Below are 19588 nucleotides of genomic sequence, written 5' to 3'. Positions count from 1 at the left end.
CTATAGCCAATCACGTTTTGCTTTACAATCGGGGGTCTTATCCTGAAATAACTTAATTTATCTGCACTGGCTCAAATAGTTCTGCACTGGAGTTAAGTGAATTGTTACATCCCTTAATTGTCATTTATATATATACACACTCATGTATTATTTTTCTCATATCACTTGCCATAGGCAGGTGTGGCAAAAAGTTATTTTGGACCATGCTTTTACATTTCTTGACTGAAAACTTCACGCTTGACTTTTTCCCCTTTTAGTCACAGTACGTATTGGGTTCAGGAAGCAACCTATATATCACCTCCAGCATTAAATAACATGTTAGCAGAGGTGAATCCATGATTACGGTGACTTTCATGATATATAACTGCTCTCAATTCAGCATCCAAAACTCACTCAAGTCACTAAATGTACTGTGCTATCAATAAAAATCAAAAAACAAAAAACAAAACAGAAATTAGCTTCTAAAGCATCTATGATCAATCAAGAGATGTAAAGGTTATTGGATTGTAACGTTGAGGACACACTATGACTGGTCATCCCAACTTGCACATGCTCAACTCCAGGAGTCTGACATCACATCCATGCAGTGTTAAATTCCCAAAATCACAGAAAGATGCATCTGTGTGTGAACTCCAGTTATAGAAACTTTCATCTGTGAGTTAACCTGCCTTTTAAGCCATCAGATTCTCTTTATGTTTTGAGATTTAGGCTAGCTGGATGCCTCTTCTGTTCTTGCAAAGGATATAACATATCACTACATATCCAGGCTGACCAGTGTAAAGGCATTCAAAACTCTCTTTTTAATGTGAACAAAGTCGTCTCTATGACAACATAATAGACTCATCCTTGCAAAGACTGGGAAGCTTGCCCGTTGCTATGACAACTTGCTGTTGATTTTGAAGCAAATTATTGTGCTTTGAGAATAAAGAGTCCCAAAAATCCCTACGCAATCAACCGAAGGAACATTGTGTACAACCTTCAACAATGGTAAACAATTTTGTTGGTCTCAAGTAACTGCCTCTCGCAAACTAGGTGGGAAAGTAAAACCCTCAAAGTTGTAATACTTTTTCTTTACTGTTTCTAAATTCTTCTCATTCAGCAAAATTTTGTGGCCCACCATTGAATAAATTCTACTAGCGTCAAATGTTTCCATATCAGCATTTAAGCTCAACAACTGTGTAACATTAGATTTAAACAGTACAGAGTGGAAGACATATCTGTAAAAGCAAAGACTTCAACTGTTTACATACTCTGGCAACCGTACAGCAATATCCCTGTAGACTCAAACTAGCATGTGAATCTAAATCAATTTGGCCAGGTACTAAAGCTGCAAAGTCCTACAGGTATACTTGGCAGACATTTACTGTATATTTACTGTAATTTACTGTAGATGTAACTGAAACCAGAATAAAAATCTCAGACATAAGACTGGTGTTAGTAGTGTTAGTTGGTATGTTAGCATCTCTTGTGAGAGGGCGAACGAGCAGGCAAGGGTGTACTTGGTTCACTTACTCTGAGGACATGAAAGAGGACATTGGCCCAACCTCCTTGGCTTTCTGCAGGGCATGTTTCTGATTAAATGCCTCTTCCTCCTCCTCTTGATCCTTTGGAACAGTAAGGCGTTTTTCGTTATACAATTGCCTTGCAAATCCTTCAGCATATAAAGCTAAAAGAACCTTGCAGGATATACCTTTGTGAGCTCCTGGGCATTGGCCAAATTGTCAACAGCGATAGCCAAGAAGACGTTGAGCAGTGTATCTGACCATTTTGTCAAGAATTTTGGCTCAAAACAATGAGCTATACAGCAATACAGCACAACACTAAGGAGGACAGATTTAACCCTATATACAGTATATATACACTGTAGGTATTAGTGGTCATGGATAGAGAAAGAATAAACGTAGGATACAATTTCCAAACAGAGTCAGAACAATGAAGTAGACAGACGACCACATCCCAGACTTCACGCCACCTTGAGACCGGATGCCATTGTACATGACTTCATTCCAGTCCTCGCCAGTGAGAATCTACAAACACAGTGAACTTATTTCAGGACCACATGGAATCTGCATCTGAGTAACTCCACAGAGAGCTTCCCATGTTTCAGCAGAATAATTTGACAGATGCTTCCCCTTGCATGCCTGTTTATTAAATATTTCAGCTAATTTGCTAAATCTACAAATTTAGTTTTGGCCTAAAAGTATTTTTTCTGTGCTGGACCTATGTATATGTATTAATTTTCATCATTATAAAGGGAAGATAGATTCTGTTTTGTGACTAAGTATGTTTTTGTTCTGTGCTCTGATCCTAATTTCCTCTCTATCTGTGCAATTAAATCTTGGTCTAATTATTTAGCCTTCCTTCTAAGCCATTTTTCACCAAGAAACATCCGGAGTCTTGTATTATACTTCGATTACAACTGGGTGGAATCTTACTTGAAACACTGTCATGATGGCTGCTGGAAAAGTGTCAAAATTTGTGGGTGTGTAGTCTTCAAAGATGAACCTGTAAAGAAAGAAAAAAAAATCTATTTGCAAGCCATTTTATTCAATATGTGTCTGACCAGGTTACTGAATAATGTATTATTTGCTTTTCACCTACTGGTTGAACCTGATCTATTTTCTATTGTCTTGCCACACCTGTCACATAGAGTTATAGTTCCACTCCAAACATTATTTTTTTGCATAAAATTTGATCCCATGTTTAATATGGACATGGTGGTGGACTTAACACTTTATTTTTGAGTCAGGATTAAAGCATTCTGAGGATTTAATATTGTTATTGCAAATGATATAAAGAGCAGCTCATAACTCTTTAATAAATAAGGTGTAGAATTCAGATATTTTCAGCCATAAATACACATTTAAAACTGACTACAGGCGTTGTCTGTGCTTAGACTGATAAGATATTACCTTCCACCAAAGAGCTGCATGCCCAGAAGTGCAAAGACCACAATGAAGAGGAAAAGCAGGAAGAGCAAACTAATAATGGACTTCATGGAGTTCATCAGAGACACAACCAGGTTCCTCAGGGACACCCAGTACCTTAACAACACATAAATACAGCATCTCTGAGTTCAAAATAGGGACATCCAGAACTGAGCAAAGACATCACAAGTCAATAAATAGATTATCGTCTCTGCAAGAAGCAAACAAACCAAGGAGACTTTTATTCCAGGCAAGCTTGCACTTACTTTGTGATCTTGAAAATTCTCAACAACCGCAAGGCACGCAGAACGCTGATCCCAAAGGATGTGCCAGGTCTGAAGAACCCCCAGAGCACCTCAAAAATACTGCCTACTATCACCTGGAAGGAATTAAGGAATTTCACCTCTTTAAATATGTCACAAAATTCTGTCTATAGGTGCGGTCACATTAGCAAAATTTGTTTAAAATTTCACAGGCAAAAAAGGTAATTTTCTGTTGTCAGTTGTGTAGCGATGTATGGAGCACAACAAACACTCTCAAACCAAGCAGCGATGTCTGTGGTGGGAAATATTTTGCATGGATTCCTACTGAAATTAAACCATAAAACTTAACCAAACAATGGTAAATGTGTCTGTCTGTCTGTCTATCTATCTAAAACATGAGATTTACTAATTAAATTTGTTTTTTTAACAGGATCTGTATGGAAAGGGCCAGTTACAAATGTTCTGATTAAATTAAAGATTAGCCAAAAGATAACCATTATATATTGACACTGTCCAGAACTAAAACTGAATTTTAATTAAATAAAGCTACGTATTGATATTCAGTGCTGGGTCCTCAAATTTACATAGAAATTAGAGACATGTTCATAGTGTTCATAGTGGAGAAGCGAAACTTCAAAAAAGATCAAATTAGATTTACAGTTTCATCTGCTCTTATTTCTTTGCACTGCTTTTATCTTTGTTGATTAAAAAAATGCCATGAACATTCATTTTTGGAGTCACCACCTTGATCCTCTTTGACACTTGCACTGTTGTACATTTCAAAGAAGATTATGGAAAGGATGACAGAAATACACTTACCCCAAAATCAAAGCAGTTGAAGGAGGAGTGGAAATAGAGTCTGGGCCCAAGTCCATACATCTTGAGAAACATCTCTGTAAGAAACAGGCCTAGAAACAGGAACTCTGCAAAGTCTGCAACAGAAAGGAACCACTTTAAAGTTAAAACTATTGATCATGTATGACAGCATATACATAGAGTGAAAAGTTTAATTTTGCTTGTGGTCTTACAAAGGAGACTAGACAACCACTGAGGCTGCTTGTGGTGTACGATGGCGACACAGAAAGTGTTGAGGGCCACCAGACTCAGAACGATCCAGTAGAAGGTGTGAGTCTTCACCATACGGCGAACGGAAATCCGTAGCATGCGTTCTTTCCGACGGAAATAGGACTTCGGTCCTCTTTTAGCACTGCGTATGCTGGCTCTGTTCAATGGCATCCCTGATGAACAAAAATATTTATGAACAAGCAAAACAACTTGATCCACATTTATACTTCTTGATTGAATAAGGAGATGATTTCAGCTGTATGTGAATGATATTCTGAAAACGTGCATATAATGACATGTGGGTAAATATTTTGCATCACCTAGACACGATATGAAGGAGACCTGGGGAGGAAGCCACTCACCTACAGACGATATGTCAGCATACTGTTCCTCTGGAGATCTCCGAACATCATCCACCCCTCTTCTCTTTATTGTGGTGGCTCTTTTTAGCACTGAGAACCCACATACCAAATAATTTATCTTATTATCTTATCTTATATTTATGTTATTTCAAACTAAACAAATAACAGATTAATAAACCAAAAACTGTAAGAAATAAAAGCATATATGGGTTATAAAATATTGACAGTCCCTTGATTTGTATTTCGGTCATGTCACGCTGGATAGCCCTGCCCATGTTGTGTCAGAAATTATTGTATTACAGGTTTCCAATTATAAATAAATAAAAATCATTCACATTTTTATGTATCTCTAAATGGTTATCACCTTACAAAAATCTATGTATATATTTTTTTATTTGTTTATTTAATCCTTATTTAATCAGGGACAATACATTTAAATAATGCATAAAATCAATGTAAAATGTGCCAGGGTGGCTAATTTCCATCTGTAATCCTAGGGTAAATTGAAAAGCCAAACTGTAGCTAAAGCAAATTATTAAAATATTATCTGGTAAATATTTACTTTGTTGTGTTTCTTATTAAACAATGATACTAACTCATCATAAAGGTCAAATATGTTTTTTGTTGAGTCATGCAGAATTTATGTTTTAAATGCCTACAGAGAAACTATGTATCACTGAAAACTTGATGCAGCCAGCTTAGGACATGATATGACAAATGTACAAACATCACTCTTTTGTAATCATTTACTTTTCAAGCATTTATAGAATATAACAGGCTAGACAGCAGCTACTGAAAGTAAAAAATTTAATCAAAGCATCTAGTCTAATAGCTTGCACTAACACTGTGTTTACACCGGACGCGAGTAGTGCGACGTGACAAAATACAATAGAACCTATTATGCTGTCTAAACTGCTGCTGCTGCGTTCTATTTAGGACGTACTGACACAAATTTCAAATGATTTTCAACGGTCGCTTTGTAGACAGTCAAAGACAACGGTCCAGTATAGACAGACTTTAGCTGTTGCGGCACGGCGTGGAGCGACACGACAACTGTCGCGTCCGGTGTAGACATGGTGTCAGGGATACATTCAATTGCAAATAAATCCGCTTGTTAGATTTCACTGTTGTCATGGCAACAATGAAGTAAATATGAATGCCTGCAATTACATTTTATGTTTTAAAATGTACAACTCCCTTCAGAGTGCAGCCTGGATACCTACTGCTGTCAAACATCATATGCAAGGGTCAAAACCAGTCTCAGTCTCTCCTGACCCCCTAAAAATTATATAGGGCCCCGGCCGGACACGGCATCAACAGTATGGTGAGGGGCGTAACATTTCCGTCTCACGCTTGAGGTATTTGGCCAATCACAATGCATTGGATAGCTGGCCAATCACAGAACACCTCGCTTTTTCAGACCGATGAGCTTTGTAAAGATCGACACGTTTCAAAAAGGCGGGGCATAGAGGAGAAACAATAATGCATAGTATGTGGAAAATAATGTGTTTTTTTAACTTTAAACTGCATAAACACATTTCATTACACCAAATACACAAAATAATGTTCTTTTTAGCAGCATCATATGACCCCTTTAAGACAATCATCTTAAATGGGAAGATGGAATGCATACAGGAGAACAGCAGGGGCAAAGAAATAAGAGTTCATCATGGTAACTGGCTGTTTTCCATTCACACAGCCTCTGGGAACCTGTCAATCAACATTTAATAAAAAATAAAAAAATAAAAACTTGTTTGATTCTGGGGAAAACCTGTCGCCTTGTATAGGGTTCGGATGTCATGTGGTGGGTTTTCGCTTCACAGATGTGCGCCATGAGCAGGATCATGGTGTTTTGTTTATTGTGACATCAGTCTATTGAATATACAATCTCTGTGCTGTTTTATGGGACCAGAACAGGCTTTATATGCCAGAACAGGCTATTGAATAAATTATGAAATCTGGGACAGAGAGAGAATGCGTATTTACTAGTGTGTTCAAAATAATCACATGACCCTAACTCTGACACATAATTAAAAAACTGCATCCCACAATCTACAGTACGTGGGAAAATGAGAGAAAAACAGCAGAGGTCAAACATCTTACCATCTAAAGCAGAAGGTCCTGAATTCTTGTTCTCCTCAGCAAGCATCACCTCCTCTGCGAAATAAAAAAAACGCATTTAAATTTAATCAAGTTGTGCACATACAATTCACTGAAAAACTGGCATTTAAAATCTAATTTAATCCTGGATATTAACAGAAGGATTTTGCAAAATGTAAACAAAGAAACCAATGAATAAGAAATATTTAATATTTGTGACATCGATCATGTGTACTGCTTTTTACTAAGGTCAGATTTTGTTTTGCATTTGTTTTGCATGGTGCATTTGCCAGCCCATTATGTAAGAGTACCTGCACGGTCGATCCAGGCCCGATACCCATTCAGCTCCCTCTCTATCTGTTGCTGTCTTCTGAGCTTCATGAAGGCTCTTCGGTTCTCCACCCGCTCTCGCTCTTTAGCAAACTCCCTACATGAACCAACAGCATACAATTACTCATACAGAGAATAACCACAGGGATGACACACTTAATTTATTAAAGTGTTTCACCTGCAGATTGAAGGAATAAAAAGGCAGAGAGAGAAAGGCTGCATCCTGATTTGCATAATTTTTTTTAAATTTGAAATCACACCGACTTCAAACCATTAGTCATTAGTCATTAATCATTAGTTGCATTTCCATTACAGATTTGCACAAAACTTTTGCAATATTTTATATATGTTGATTAAAAAACGAAATGCCAGCATTTCCATTACCTGATGTTATGCGACTAAAACTAAAACTAAAAATGTATTCCTCTCGCGACAAGTCATGGTGACGGATGTTAGTAGGTTAATGTATAGAGCAGCCACCGCACTATCCATTATTTTTAATCGAAGGAGATGAAGGCGTGTATCTTTAGCGAAGCAGCGCAGAGAGCCGCTTCTGGAACATAGAACTGGTATAAACACAAGCATTGACTAGAGTGGCCGTGATCAGCTTCGGTGGCCTTGTCGGAGCCGTAATGCGCTGCAGATTTGTGCAGTGTAAATAAGGGGTTATTCAAGCATTAACGGCAAGGAGCAGCCATGTATGAGGTGTTTGAGCTGTAAATGCGAAAAACCTGTTTCCATTGCAGTTTTGTTAAATATTCCTTTTTCAAATTGCCTGAAAAACCACCTCATGCGAGTGTAAAAACTTTTTTGTGATATATGGGAGTTTTTGCGAAATGTATGTGTTTCCATTTGGCGTATTCTCAATTCGCAATTCAATTTAAATTTGCGCAACTTGAAGGGTAATGGAAACACAGCTATTGTTAAAGTGCAAGTGAAGCAGTCAGTCAAGTTTACAATCTATCTATCTATCTATCTATCTATCTATCTATCTATCTATCTATCTATCTATCTATATTCTCCCTCACATATCTACGTCACTATGTGGGAATATTTGCATAATGCTGCCCAAATGTCTACGTAAAGAAAGATGTGGTTTCAGGTATCGCAGTAGTGTTGTTGCCTCCATGTTACGGAGACACTGTGTGTTTTTTGCAAAAGCAAAATCACTTATTTGGCCTTTTGAAAGTGGATGCAATTAGAAATCAGTGGTTAAGATTTATGCAGTCAGTCAAGTTTACAATCTATCTATCTATCTATCTATCTATATTCTCCCTCACATATCTACGTCACTATGTGGGAATATTTGCATAATGCTGCCCAAATGTCTACGTAAAGAAAGATGTGGTTTCAGGTATCGCATTAGTGTTGTTGCCTCCATGTTACGGAGACACTGTGTGTTTTTTGCAAAAGCAAAATCACTTATTTGGCCTTTTGAAAGTGGATGCAATTAGAAATCAGTGGTTAAGATTTATTTACAACACTGTTCCAGAACAGTACAACTTACTATTGACTGCTCAAATGCGGAATATGATGATGTGTAGAGGGATGCATATTGTTTGTCATTCTTACGATTACAAGTGCAGATATGGATTTATGTTTACAAACAAAGTATCCTCAGTTTTCTGTGCGAAAAGATGACAAACAGATGTACTACATGTTTTGTTTCACACTGGACGCTCAAGCAGAGCTGAAGCAGCACGCACCCTTTGTGCTTTTACACTGGCAGCATCACATTCCACTCTGATACGTTCTGCTCAAGTCATGCTTGCAAAGTTGGTTCCGATCGCTCGGCTCGGTCATCTGCATTTTTAGAATCTGACTCGGGCTCGAACTGATATGGTAAAACTCAAAAAGGTACATGTGATGAGGGAGTTTCAGTAGAACAGTGAACTGCGGTCAGATGATATGTTGTCAGGCCATATGTCAGTAAAAACTAATTTTCTTGTCCTGTCAGCCATTATGCTGTGCTCATAGCATGTGCTCTTCAACTGCATGTACAAATGTGGCGGCGTGCGCTGTAGCCTATGTAATTTCATATTAAAGTGCAAATGAAACTAAGAGCATGCAATGTCGTAGTTATAAATACAGAGAAATTAGATATGTGTAGAAAGAGAAACAGACAATGCCACGGTATGTGTAGTGACTTAATCTTACCTCTTGTCTCTAGAGATGAAGTTAATACATCTCACATTAACCTCTGATAAAACTCATTACCCAAGGTCGGCTCAGACATCAGGTTAGACGTAGTGTCAGTTTGTCTTAGAGTCCATTGCGGAAAACAGTACTTACCCTGACAGGACTCCTAATACCAGATTCAACACAAAGAAGGAGCCAATTATTATTAGAGGAATGAAGTAGAGCCAATTCCAAGTAGAGCCTAAGGCATCGTTGGTCTGTGCAAACACAAAACAGGAAGTGATCAAAACAATGAAAATAATACATTATGATTTAAATTTTGCAGTAGCTCCTAAATCTACTTAATGCCTGGGTTAAAAGGGTCAGAAAACCATAAACCCTGCACTTGTAATGGTGATGATTCCTTTGAGCTCTGCTCAGCAGTGCAAAGGGTGTGATCACTCCGTGGGCAGGCGACATTGTTGCCCAGCTGAGCTGAGAGGGTGTTCCCCGCATCCCGACACAGCTGCGACAGCTCAGTTATGAGTGTGAAAAACACCTCTAACTGTGGCAGCATGACTCATGTCAACGCATGACACCATGTGACTGATTAAAAACACTGTGCACTTTTCCAGACATTCAAATTATGAGATCAAGATTTTTTAAAAATCATTTTAAAGTATTTGGGCCCACAAAGGATCATTTTCACCAGATAATTTTCCATGAAGTACCAGAAATCAATATTTTAAAGACACATTAAAAATCAATAATTACAATTCTTCTTTTAATGGAATGTTGTGCGGTGTTACAACCCAAAAGTGGATGGCAGGTCTTTTTCGGTGCAAATTCATTTGGCACTTGGTAAAATCAGTCAATATAGACATGCCCTCATCCTCAAAAACCATGAATAAACAACAGAGGTACAAACAGTAACACCTCCAATCCTTCCAGTTCCTTCAAACAAGGTCTCTATGCTTTCCCTTTGTTGTATAAATATTTTATCTCAAACTAAATGCATGAAAGTCTCAGTAAGTCCTCCACAAAAATAACATATTAAAAATAAAAAAATGACATTCCATGCTCAGATACCAGCACTACGGGATGACAGTGAATTGTAGAGCCAACTCAGCATATAAATGGCACTAGTATGATCATAGTCAACCACCTAAACTAATTCCACCAAAAGCTCCAATAATCTGATGCAGAATAAAGACTGTGTCTAACACCTCTCATTTTCCAGTACTTGGAGCTGTTTGGAGATAAAACCACTCTGACAAACCCTTCTAAATTTGACTTGTTATGAAAAGGGAGATGCTACTGTGCTTGAATAGGCTTGAAAGAAGATCAGAAATCAGGGAAAAGCTACACAGTGTTGCATGCTATACAGTATGTACAACCAGTGTACGAATACGATAGGTCACAGATGGCTAGAATACGGAAAGAGGAAGTTCTTCAAACCTAAACTGCAACTATTTCAGCTAAAATGGACCATCTGTAAGTGCAATTTGATAATTCAAAATTCAAATTATTTATTTTCTTATTTTGGGGAGAACAGAAGGAACAGGATTAGGAAACAACGTAAATGTAAGATGCCAGCATGAGCACAACAGATCAGCGACTCCCAAAATCACGGTATCAACAAAAAGAAAAGGCAGGGTTTGAACTCATCCAACCAAAAGACTCAACCAGCTTCGAAACCAGCCATTAAAATGTATAAAATATGAAATACTACAAAGAAGCTAATAACCCTGTTTCATCTGACAAACAAAATGTGGTAGATTAATGTTCAAGCGAGATCTCCTGAGGATGTCTTTAACATGAAGTAATGATTCAACACTGGATTACAATGGATTAAGATTATATTTTTATGTATTAGGGTTATAATACAGAAGCGTCATCATTTAGGGTGACTATACTTCCTCTTTTTCCTGGACATGTCCTGGCCAGGATTTCAGGTTTTGGCTTTGTTATGCTATTGTTTTCATAGCTGCCGAAAGTAATGACTGAAAAATAGGTTTGAATAACTTGCAGGCATTGTACATAATCAACCAATGGCTTTCAGTCAAAGCAATGTAAATACACATTACATAATGTATGAGGACTGTAGAGAGCATAAGTGTGTTCAACTTCAAGCAGCGCTGCTCAGACCGATCGGTGTATGACACCATAGTACTGCTAAAGCGATAAGAGAGCAGACGGCTTATGCTTTTGAATCGCTCTCGCGGTACTTTGATGTCATACACTGATTGTTCTGTGCAGCACCGCTTCAAATCGAACACACCTGACGTCAGTAGGAAAACAAAGCCAAAATGCAGACATTTTAGGCAATTTAGAAGTCCTGGCCAGGACATGTCTGAGAGAAAGGGGAAGTATGGTCATCCTACATCATTTCAAGCACAGAAAGAAAACTGCTACACATCAGTCAGCTGAGAGAGAAACTCACATTATAGAGTACAGCTGTCCAGCCTTCCATGGTGATGCACTGGAAGACAGTGAGTATTGAAAATAAGATGTTATCAAACTGAGTGATGCCATCGTTGGGTCCGGGCCACGGGCCGGAGCAGTTATAATTTTCAGGACAATTCTTGGCCCCACATGGGAAATCAATTTCAGATGAGTCTGCTCTCTCAGAGTCTGCATGAGATGAGAAAGACAAATAAATAAATAGCTTTTGTCATGAATTGCATATTGACTATATAAGTTGTCAACTTTTTAATTTTTAATAACGTATCTGTGTCATTTTTCTGTTTGTTTTAGGGTGTACTCACACTAGGCGATCTGAACCGTGCCGGAGCGAGTTTGACCGGTTTGACTGGTTTGTTTGACTAGTGTGATCGCTCCGTCCTGCGTCCAGGCGTGGTTCATTTGGCCATCCCTGGTTCGCTTGGAAGAGGTGGGCCAGAGCACGGTTCAGTTGGGCTCGGAACAGCTACTATTTTGTGTGCGCTACTGTTCTATTACTACTACTACAGTATGCTTTCAATTCATTTAATTAAATCAAGTATATTTAGGTTTATAACGGGTCTGGTTCTCACCATACTGATGAAGAGGAATTGTAGTTTGTGAGTAAAGCTGCAAATTCTTTCATTAACCTCAGCTGCCTCCGTAATGATCCTCTGATACACGCAAGTGAAAATCGCTGCTCGGGCTAAATGATAAATTTATTAGGCAGTCTATTAGTGAAAGTGGTTTTCTCCCTGTTATCTGCATGACGTAAGCGTGTAGTGCAAGTGTGCGTGCAGGCCAGTGAGGGAGTGGGGAAGTGGGATAATCACGCTCGGTTCAAGGCAACTGTGCATAGTGTGAATACACCCTTACTGTTTGTTATCATGCAGCTAATAGAAGAGGCCAACAGAATTACGAAATGTTTACTTCCTGTATGGGAGGAGCCAAGCCAAGCCTCTGATTGGCAGGTCTGTATGGACCCGTGAGGGATTGGCAAATTTTATTTTCTGCTCTTGCAAATGTGAATAATAGTATTCTTGTCAATAGCAATCTTATATTTTGTTATTTAATAAAATGCATGTGTATATAGTCCACTCAAAAATGAAAATTTATTTACTTTACCTCATGATTTTCCAAACCTTTATGACTTTCTTTTTTTCTGTGGAACAGAAAGGAAGATATTACAGGAATGTTGGTAACCAAATGGTTTTGGGTCCCATTGACTTTCGCTGTATAGACAAAAAATACTTTGGAAGACAATGGGACCCAACTTAGACTCAACTTTGGTTACCAACATTCTTCAAAATATCTTCTTTTGTGTTCTACAGAAGAAAGAAATGCATAAAGATTTGAGAGGGGAGTAAATAATAACACAGTTTTAATTTTTGGGTGGACTATCCCTTTAAGGAGACGGAGTTATTAGTGACCCAACTTTCACAAAAACCAAACCTTTTTTTTAACTTCTGTTTCCATTTTTCGTAATTTTTGAGTATTCTAAAGATTTAAACATTTTGTTTGGATCCCAGCCATCTGACAAGAACATAAATGTAATAATTATTCATATTTCTGTACTCTACGTTTGTACTTATGTGGATGTGTGGGTCTGTGCATGTTCTTGTGTCTGTCGGAGTGTGATCCTCTTTACCTGTAATGTTTGAATAAGCTACACATCTTTTGTGGAGTTTTCCACTGTAGAACTCCAGTCCGATAATAGCAAACATGAGAATGGCAAAAAACAGCAGCAGACCAATCTGTAGCAGTGGCACCATCGCCTTCATTATGGATTTAAGAACTATTTGCAGACCTTTAAAAAAACATGAATATATATAGATATCAATAAACCTATCAACTACACATAAATATATCAAAATGTACTATTCATTCCTTCACATGTGGAAAAACTTTAACACTACAGCATCCACATGTAAAAGAACAACTATAACACTGTGTACTAACCAAGTGCTATGTGACAAATTAAAGGTTCGTGGAGTGGGATTTTGGACCAATGAGATTTCTCTGTGCAGCTACCCAGATAATTAGACACCTAGCAACAAAGTAAATTCCTTGCATGTAGCTTGTTGCAGTTGTGACTGGATTTATGTTGTTTTGTCACTTTGCACCTGATTAGGAGGCAGCGTTATACTCCTCATTTCAAATGAAACAACACAATGTGTGATTAAGAACTTCATATAGAACCATAAACATACTAGGAATGCCAGAAACCAGTTTAAGGGGCCGTAATACCCTCACAGCCCTCAGCGTGCGCAGGTCTAATGAAATATTCATGTGGGCTCCTGCTGTGGCCAGAATCCTGTTAACAAAATAAAAACAAACATAGGTTAGCCAAAGAAACTAAATCAGCAGGAATTATGCATGATATATGAATATATTTACAAATATTTTAATAATAATGTTTTATAAACTATGCAATCTCCATCATTAGTGACATGGTAATCGGCACACTAGTGATGACTCATAGTGATACTGTAGGTAAAGGGGAGTAATTAGAGCAGAGGTGCTAAATGCTTGTGGTCCCTAATGAGGTAATCCTTCCCAGTGAATGACAGCCAGCACACTTTCTTATAAGGGTCACTTCTGATTTACAGCTTCCTTCTAAGCACAAGTGATATTCATCAGGCGTGACCAATGAGTCATCTCTGTCTTTCATTCCACACGCTTGTTCACGTATAGCCACACACACACACACACACACACACACACACAGTGGTGTATAAAGTACCTGAAAGCCATACTCAAGTAAAAGTACAGATATCTTTACCAGAAAATTACTTTGGTAGAAGTTGAAGTCACCGTTTAGAATATTACTTGAGTAAAAGTCTTAAAGTATGTGATATTTATTGTACTTAAGTACGAAAAGTATTTTTAAAATCTTAAACGTACTTAAGTATTGAAAGTACAAGTAAATGCAAAATGGAAAAGAAGCAAATAAATATATATTAAAAAATGTTAATACACAGCTTGAGTAGCAAGATTGTCTTCAGTTTTAACTCTTTCTTCCATTTTGTATTTTTGGATAAGAATAAGAAGCACTTCATATAGTGTCTTTCATTCCAACATAAAACATTTTTGGAATCTGCATCTGAAATAGCATTTAGATGTATATACACAGTTTAATGTAGGCCTATCTCATAGGGGACATGGATGCCTTTAACCTGCAGTAACAGATGGATAAATAATGTTTTGTTTTTAACATAAAACGTTGAATACTGATATTTGAAATGATTTAAAACATGAAAAAAATAAAACCGCCAGTAGGTGGCAGCAAGTGACTGTTAATGAGTGAGTCATTGAGATTCAACCGATTCATTCAAACGACTGATTCATTCAGGAACAACAATTTGACTGTGTTAATGAGTGAATCGCTGAATCATTTATTCAACTGATTTGTTCAAAAAGCTGATTTGTTCAATAAGTAAACACAGTGACGCAAAACAGTGCTGTGATCTTTTTTTTGGAACTATTTTCGTTGGCAAAATTTAGCAAAAAATAGGGGACATGGATGCCTTTAACCTGCAGTAACAGATGGATAAATAATGTTTTGTTTTTAACATAAAACGTTGAATACTGATATTTGAAATGATTTAAAACATGAAAAAAATAAAACCGCCAGTAGGTGGCAGCAAGTGACTGTTAATGAGTGAGTCATTGAGATTCAACCGATTCATTCAAACGACTGATTCATTCAGGAACAACACATTTGACTGTGTTAATGAGTGAATCGCTGAATCATTTATTCAACTGATTTGTTCAAAAAGCTGATTTGTTCAATAAGTAAACACAGTGACGCAAAACAGTGCTGTGATCTTTTTTTTGGAACTATTTTCGTTGGCAAAATTTAGCAAAAACAAGCAACATTATGTCTAAAATGTAAGTCACTTATTGCTTTACTGAACTTGTATAAAATGATTATTAAATTAAAGTGAAGTGATATGTGGCCAAGTATGGTTACCCATACTCGGAATTAGTGCTCTGCATTTAACCCATCCTAAGTGCACACACACAGCAGTGAACACACACACACCGTGAACACACACGGTGAGTGGGCAGCCATTTATGGGCAGTTCGGGGTTCGGTGCCTTGCTCAAGGGCACCTCAGTCGTGGTTTTTAAGGTGGAAGAGAGCGCTCTATGAATGTAGCGTACATTCACTCCCTTCACCTACAATCCCTGCCGTATGAGACTCGAACCCGCACGCAACCTTTGGATTACGAATCCGACTCTCTAACCATTAGGCCACGACTTCCCCCGTCAAATGTGTTATCATGCTAATATCTTCAGAAAAACGGTACTCCTTGTGTGATATAGATTAAGTTAACTATAGCCTATTAAATTATATAAATATAAAAAGCATACAGAAGCATTTTTGCCGTCTACAGTTTAGAATGCCCGGAATTTAGAGTTTTAATAGACTAATAAATCAACGTGCGTGCACTCTGTGTGTGTGATTTGGTGATATAACGTTAGTCTACTTGATAATGTCAGATTGCACATCATTAAAACAACACTTATCATATTACCGCAGAAGAAATACTGTATATCGCACACCCCAGATTCGGCTTGAGTGGAAAATGAAATCACCCGCGGTTGTGCGCACACTTGTTTGCACAATAGCAAAGGTGTTTTTTAGGAGTCTAACTTGCAAGCACCAGACCACTGATTCATCAAACCTGCTTGCTTGCAGTTTGTGTTCTTCTGACTATTTTGTAGTAAGTAACGAATATGCCTTGGGGAAATGTATCAGAGTAAAAGTATACATTTTAATTAGGAAATGTAGTGGAGTAAAAGTAAAAGTCGGCTGAAATATAAAAACTCAAGTAAAGTACAGATACTCCCAAAAAATACTTAAGTACTGTAACGAAGTATTATTACTCTGTTACATTACACCACTGCACGCACACACACACACACATACACACACACACACACACACACACACACACAGGAGCACACAACTTTAATATATGGAGAAACCTGATATTTCATATTTGTGTTACAGTAATAAGAAGCCAGTTGGAACAGATGTGACACTCAATGGATTTAAAGAGACAGCTCACCTAAAAATTTTAATTCATGAAAATCATTTATTTACCCTCTTTTTGTTCCAAACTCATATAACTCTCTCTTTCTATTGATTCTAGATGTGTATAATTTCATATATGTACCTTGTATATGTGGATGTGTCTTTACTTATTATTTATTTTCCCCAGAATTAGCCAATTCTGAAAAAAAAAACAATAACAGCAACAAAAAACCACAACCATTTCTTGGGGAAAACCTGAGGTGTCTATAGTTAAAAAATCTATAGAAACTATATTAAGAAAATTTTTTGCATATACTGTATACTATGTATTTTCATTTTCATTTTAACCCTCTGGGCTCTGAGGGGGTTTATGCATGGTTAGTGAAAAAAGTATTTTTTAAGTCACTAATATAAGGCGATAAAACACATACAGAACATTTGTTTGCAAGACTTTTGAGAAAATGATGTGGTAGAACATTTGTTCACAAGACTTTTGAGAACTGGATGTGGTAGACTAGAGTTTTTGCTACATAGGCTACATTGAACCATGCACATACACTGCATGGTTCAAGTGGCCCAATTCAGATTTTTTTTCCTCCCATATGGCAAAGATCTGATATGGCCCACAAACATGTAAGCAGGAAAAAGCACATGGATATTCTCAGATCGGTTTTAGTCCTCATTCATATGTGGAAATAAATATGAATTGGATACGTGCATTTGCACCTGCCCTGTAAGCGCACAGATCGGATATTACTGTTAATGCGAGTTGCATGTCAAATGTTTTTGAAACAGCTCGTGGTGCAGATATATCTATTACAAATGAAACATCTCTAGTTGACTAGCAGAGTATTAATTTTGTTCGTTTGTGTTAAGTAAGAGGCGATCTGGCGCTGAAATGTGTTGCTTTTAAAATCATGCTGAGTGCTCATTCCCGCTGTTATCAGTGATGGTGGCCTGTGCACATACGAGCACTTCAATCTATTGCTAACTGTTGTGGAGACTCTCTTTTCATTCAGGTGAAATCACAAAATAAAATGCACAAAAACATGTCCCTGCTCTTGATATACAATCACTGATGAACACATTTGGTTTTAATGAGGAAAAAAACTATACGAGGGCAGATTAGAACCCAGAACCGCTAATATGCATAGCACAAGTTCAACCGCTAAACCCCTGGATGTTTACAGTGGATCTGTGTATATAATCACTGTCGTGAAGTATCCGTTGTAATTAATGATTTTGATGTAAGGATGAAACTATCACATTAAAAAAGTTCCTACGAGTTCTGTCAATAAGTTAAAATCATTGCATTCATATTCGGGATTCATCTGCTTTTCATAGTATGCTTTGTTAATAAAGTGTGTGCAGAGTTTGGTCACTCTCTAATGCATTGAGCCACGTTAGGCATTGTTTAAGTTAAGGGTTATGGGTTACTTTTAAAAGGTATAAGCGGTTCATCAAAAATATCGGATATAGTCCAAAAAATCTGATCTGGGCATCCAGATTTGCAGTGTAAATGCAGCCAAAATGATGTGAAAAATCATCCTGCTCGCTCATTCACAGAAAACTATATATTGATCTAACTTTTGTAAAACATGTTTTGTGTTAGAAAGGCTGTATGCGAGGGAGTGACAATGACCATGAACATTTATGTGATTCGCACCTTAGAGACAAAGGACCCTCCCCTAATGGCACATCAGAGTGGCCACAGTTTTTGCACTGTTTTGATTGTATGCAGCAACGCTGCATTGTTTTGACAATACGAATGTACACATATTTGTCATGCCAATAAAGCACCTAAACTGTGAGAATGTGACTGTGAGGCAGGTAAGAAAAAATATGAGATTAAAATTATTTTTCGTTGTTTGTTTTTATTGTTTCGATTTTATTTACAACACAATATAATCAAAATATACATAATGAAGGTCAAAGTTACATTATTGAGCACACTGATCTAAACACAGAGACTTGAACAGACTTTGTGCTATTCTGAAAACAGATCCTGTTCAACTGTTGAAACAAGTAAACCATACCTGCTATTTCCAAGGTGTTTGCTGCTTCTTTTCCATGCATTCAAGAAAAAAAAAGCCCCATCATGGAGCTTATTTTACCACGTTCATGAAGAATATCACCCCAATGTAGTTGAACATCTGATGTTGGTACATCACTTTCAGACATAAACAGTTTGAAGAGACTCATGAGAAAATCAGCAGGACTCATCTGCGCAAAAAACAAAACAGTGAGCATGTTGATATCAGAAGCAACTATATTATTACATTAGCAATCATGAATATTGTCAACTCATAACAAAAAAACATGATTTTGTAGTTATAGACACATATGATCTGTATGTATTATCAAACAGTACAAAAAGGACATTTTATATCAGAGAAACTAAATTATTAACATGCATCATGTTACAGTGTAAACACTCATATTACTTTGTATTGTTACTATCGTATTGTGTTTTACATCATAGAGCATAAAAACATCCTCATCTCATACAACATTTAGATGCAATTAAATATTTAAAAATGTTGCACTCGATTTCACACATTTTACTCTGGGATTATAGTTTGGGAAAAGTCCAACTAGTAAAATGTGTACAAGTTTATGCCACAATAACACTAATATAAGTAAGAATAAATGACTTACTCATCAGAATGATCTCCTCCACTGGATCAAGCGCGCATCACATCACATTCTTCTTCTGAGGTAAATACAAGGCTTATTCCTCTCTGCGCGTCTTTTTCCAAAAATGAAAAGTTGCTGCTTTGTTTATGTAGGTGAGGGGGGTGTTTACATGTTCGCATATCTCACGTCGATGATTACTGTATGAATAGCACGCGCTGCACGTGGGTGTGACCACATAACAGATAATGAGCTCAGACGGGAAAGACTGTACCTTCCATTGGTTTCAAATGGATTATTTTAT

The 19588-nt window shown here is 37.3% G+C and overlaps 1 protein-coding gene across 1 annotated transcript in view; it reads right to left on the bottom strand.

Annotated features, from left to right (window-relative positions):
• Positions 1-19588, bottom strand: part of LOC107549680 (voltage-dependent R-type calcium channel subunit alpha-1E-like) — a 161860-nt gene that overhangs the window by 45070 nt on the left and 97202 nt on the right. The window contains exons 7-21 of the mRNA XM_016230858.1: positions 13818-13921; positions 13256-13414; positions 11609-11799; positions 9340-9443; positions 7029-7144; positions 6721-6774; positions 4618-4707; positions 4219-4428; positions 4010-4122; positions 3194-3306; positions 2913-3044; positions 2436-2505; positions 1910-2027; positions 1691-1758; positions 1513-1604 (exon numbers count right to left, since the gene is read on the bottom strand). Of these exons, the coding sequence (XP_016086344.1) occupies positions 1513-1604; positions 1691-1758; positions 1910-2027; positions 2436-2505; positions 2913-3044; positions 3194-3306; positions 4010-4122; positions 4219-4428; positions 4618-4707; positions 6721-6774; positions 7029-7144; positions 9340-9443; positions 11609-11799; positions 13256-13414; positions 13818-13921 (1734 nt within the window). The remainder of the gene's footprint in view (positions 1-1512; positions 1605-1690; positions 1759-1909; positions 2028-2435; positions 2506-2912; positions 3045-3193; positions 3307-4009; positions 4123-4218; positions 4429-4617; positions 4708-6720; positions 6775-7028; positions 7145-9339; positions 9444-11608; positions 11800-13255; positions 13415-13817; positions 13922-19588) is intronic.

This window comes from Sinocyclocheilus grahami, unplaced genomic scaffold (genome assembly GCF_001515645.1).
Source record: "Sinocyclocheilus grahami isolate Dianchi unplaced genomic scaffold, SAMN03320097.WGS_v1.1 scaffold16.1, whole genome shotgun sequence".
In the NCBI taxonomy this organism is placed as follows: domain Eukaryota; kingdom Metazoa; phylum Chordata; class Actinopteri; order Cypriniformes; family Cyprinidae; genus Sinocyclocheilus; species Sinocyclocheilus grahami.
The sequence above is the reverse complement of the archived record's forward strand: the minus strand, read 5'-3'. Positions and strand labels throughout refer to the sequence as shown.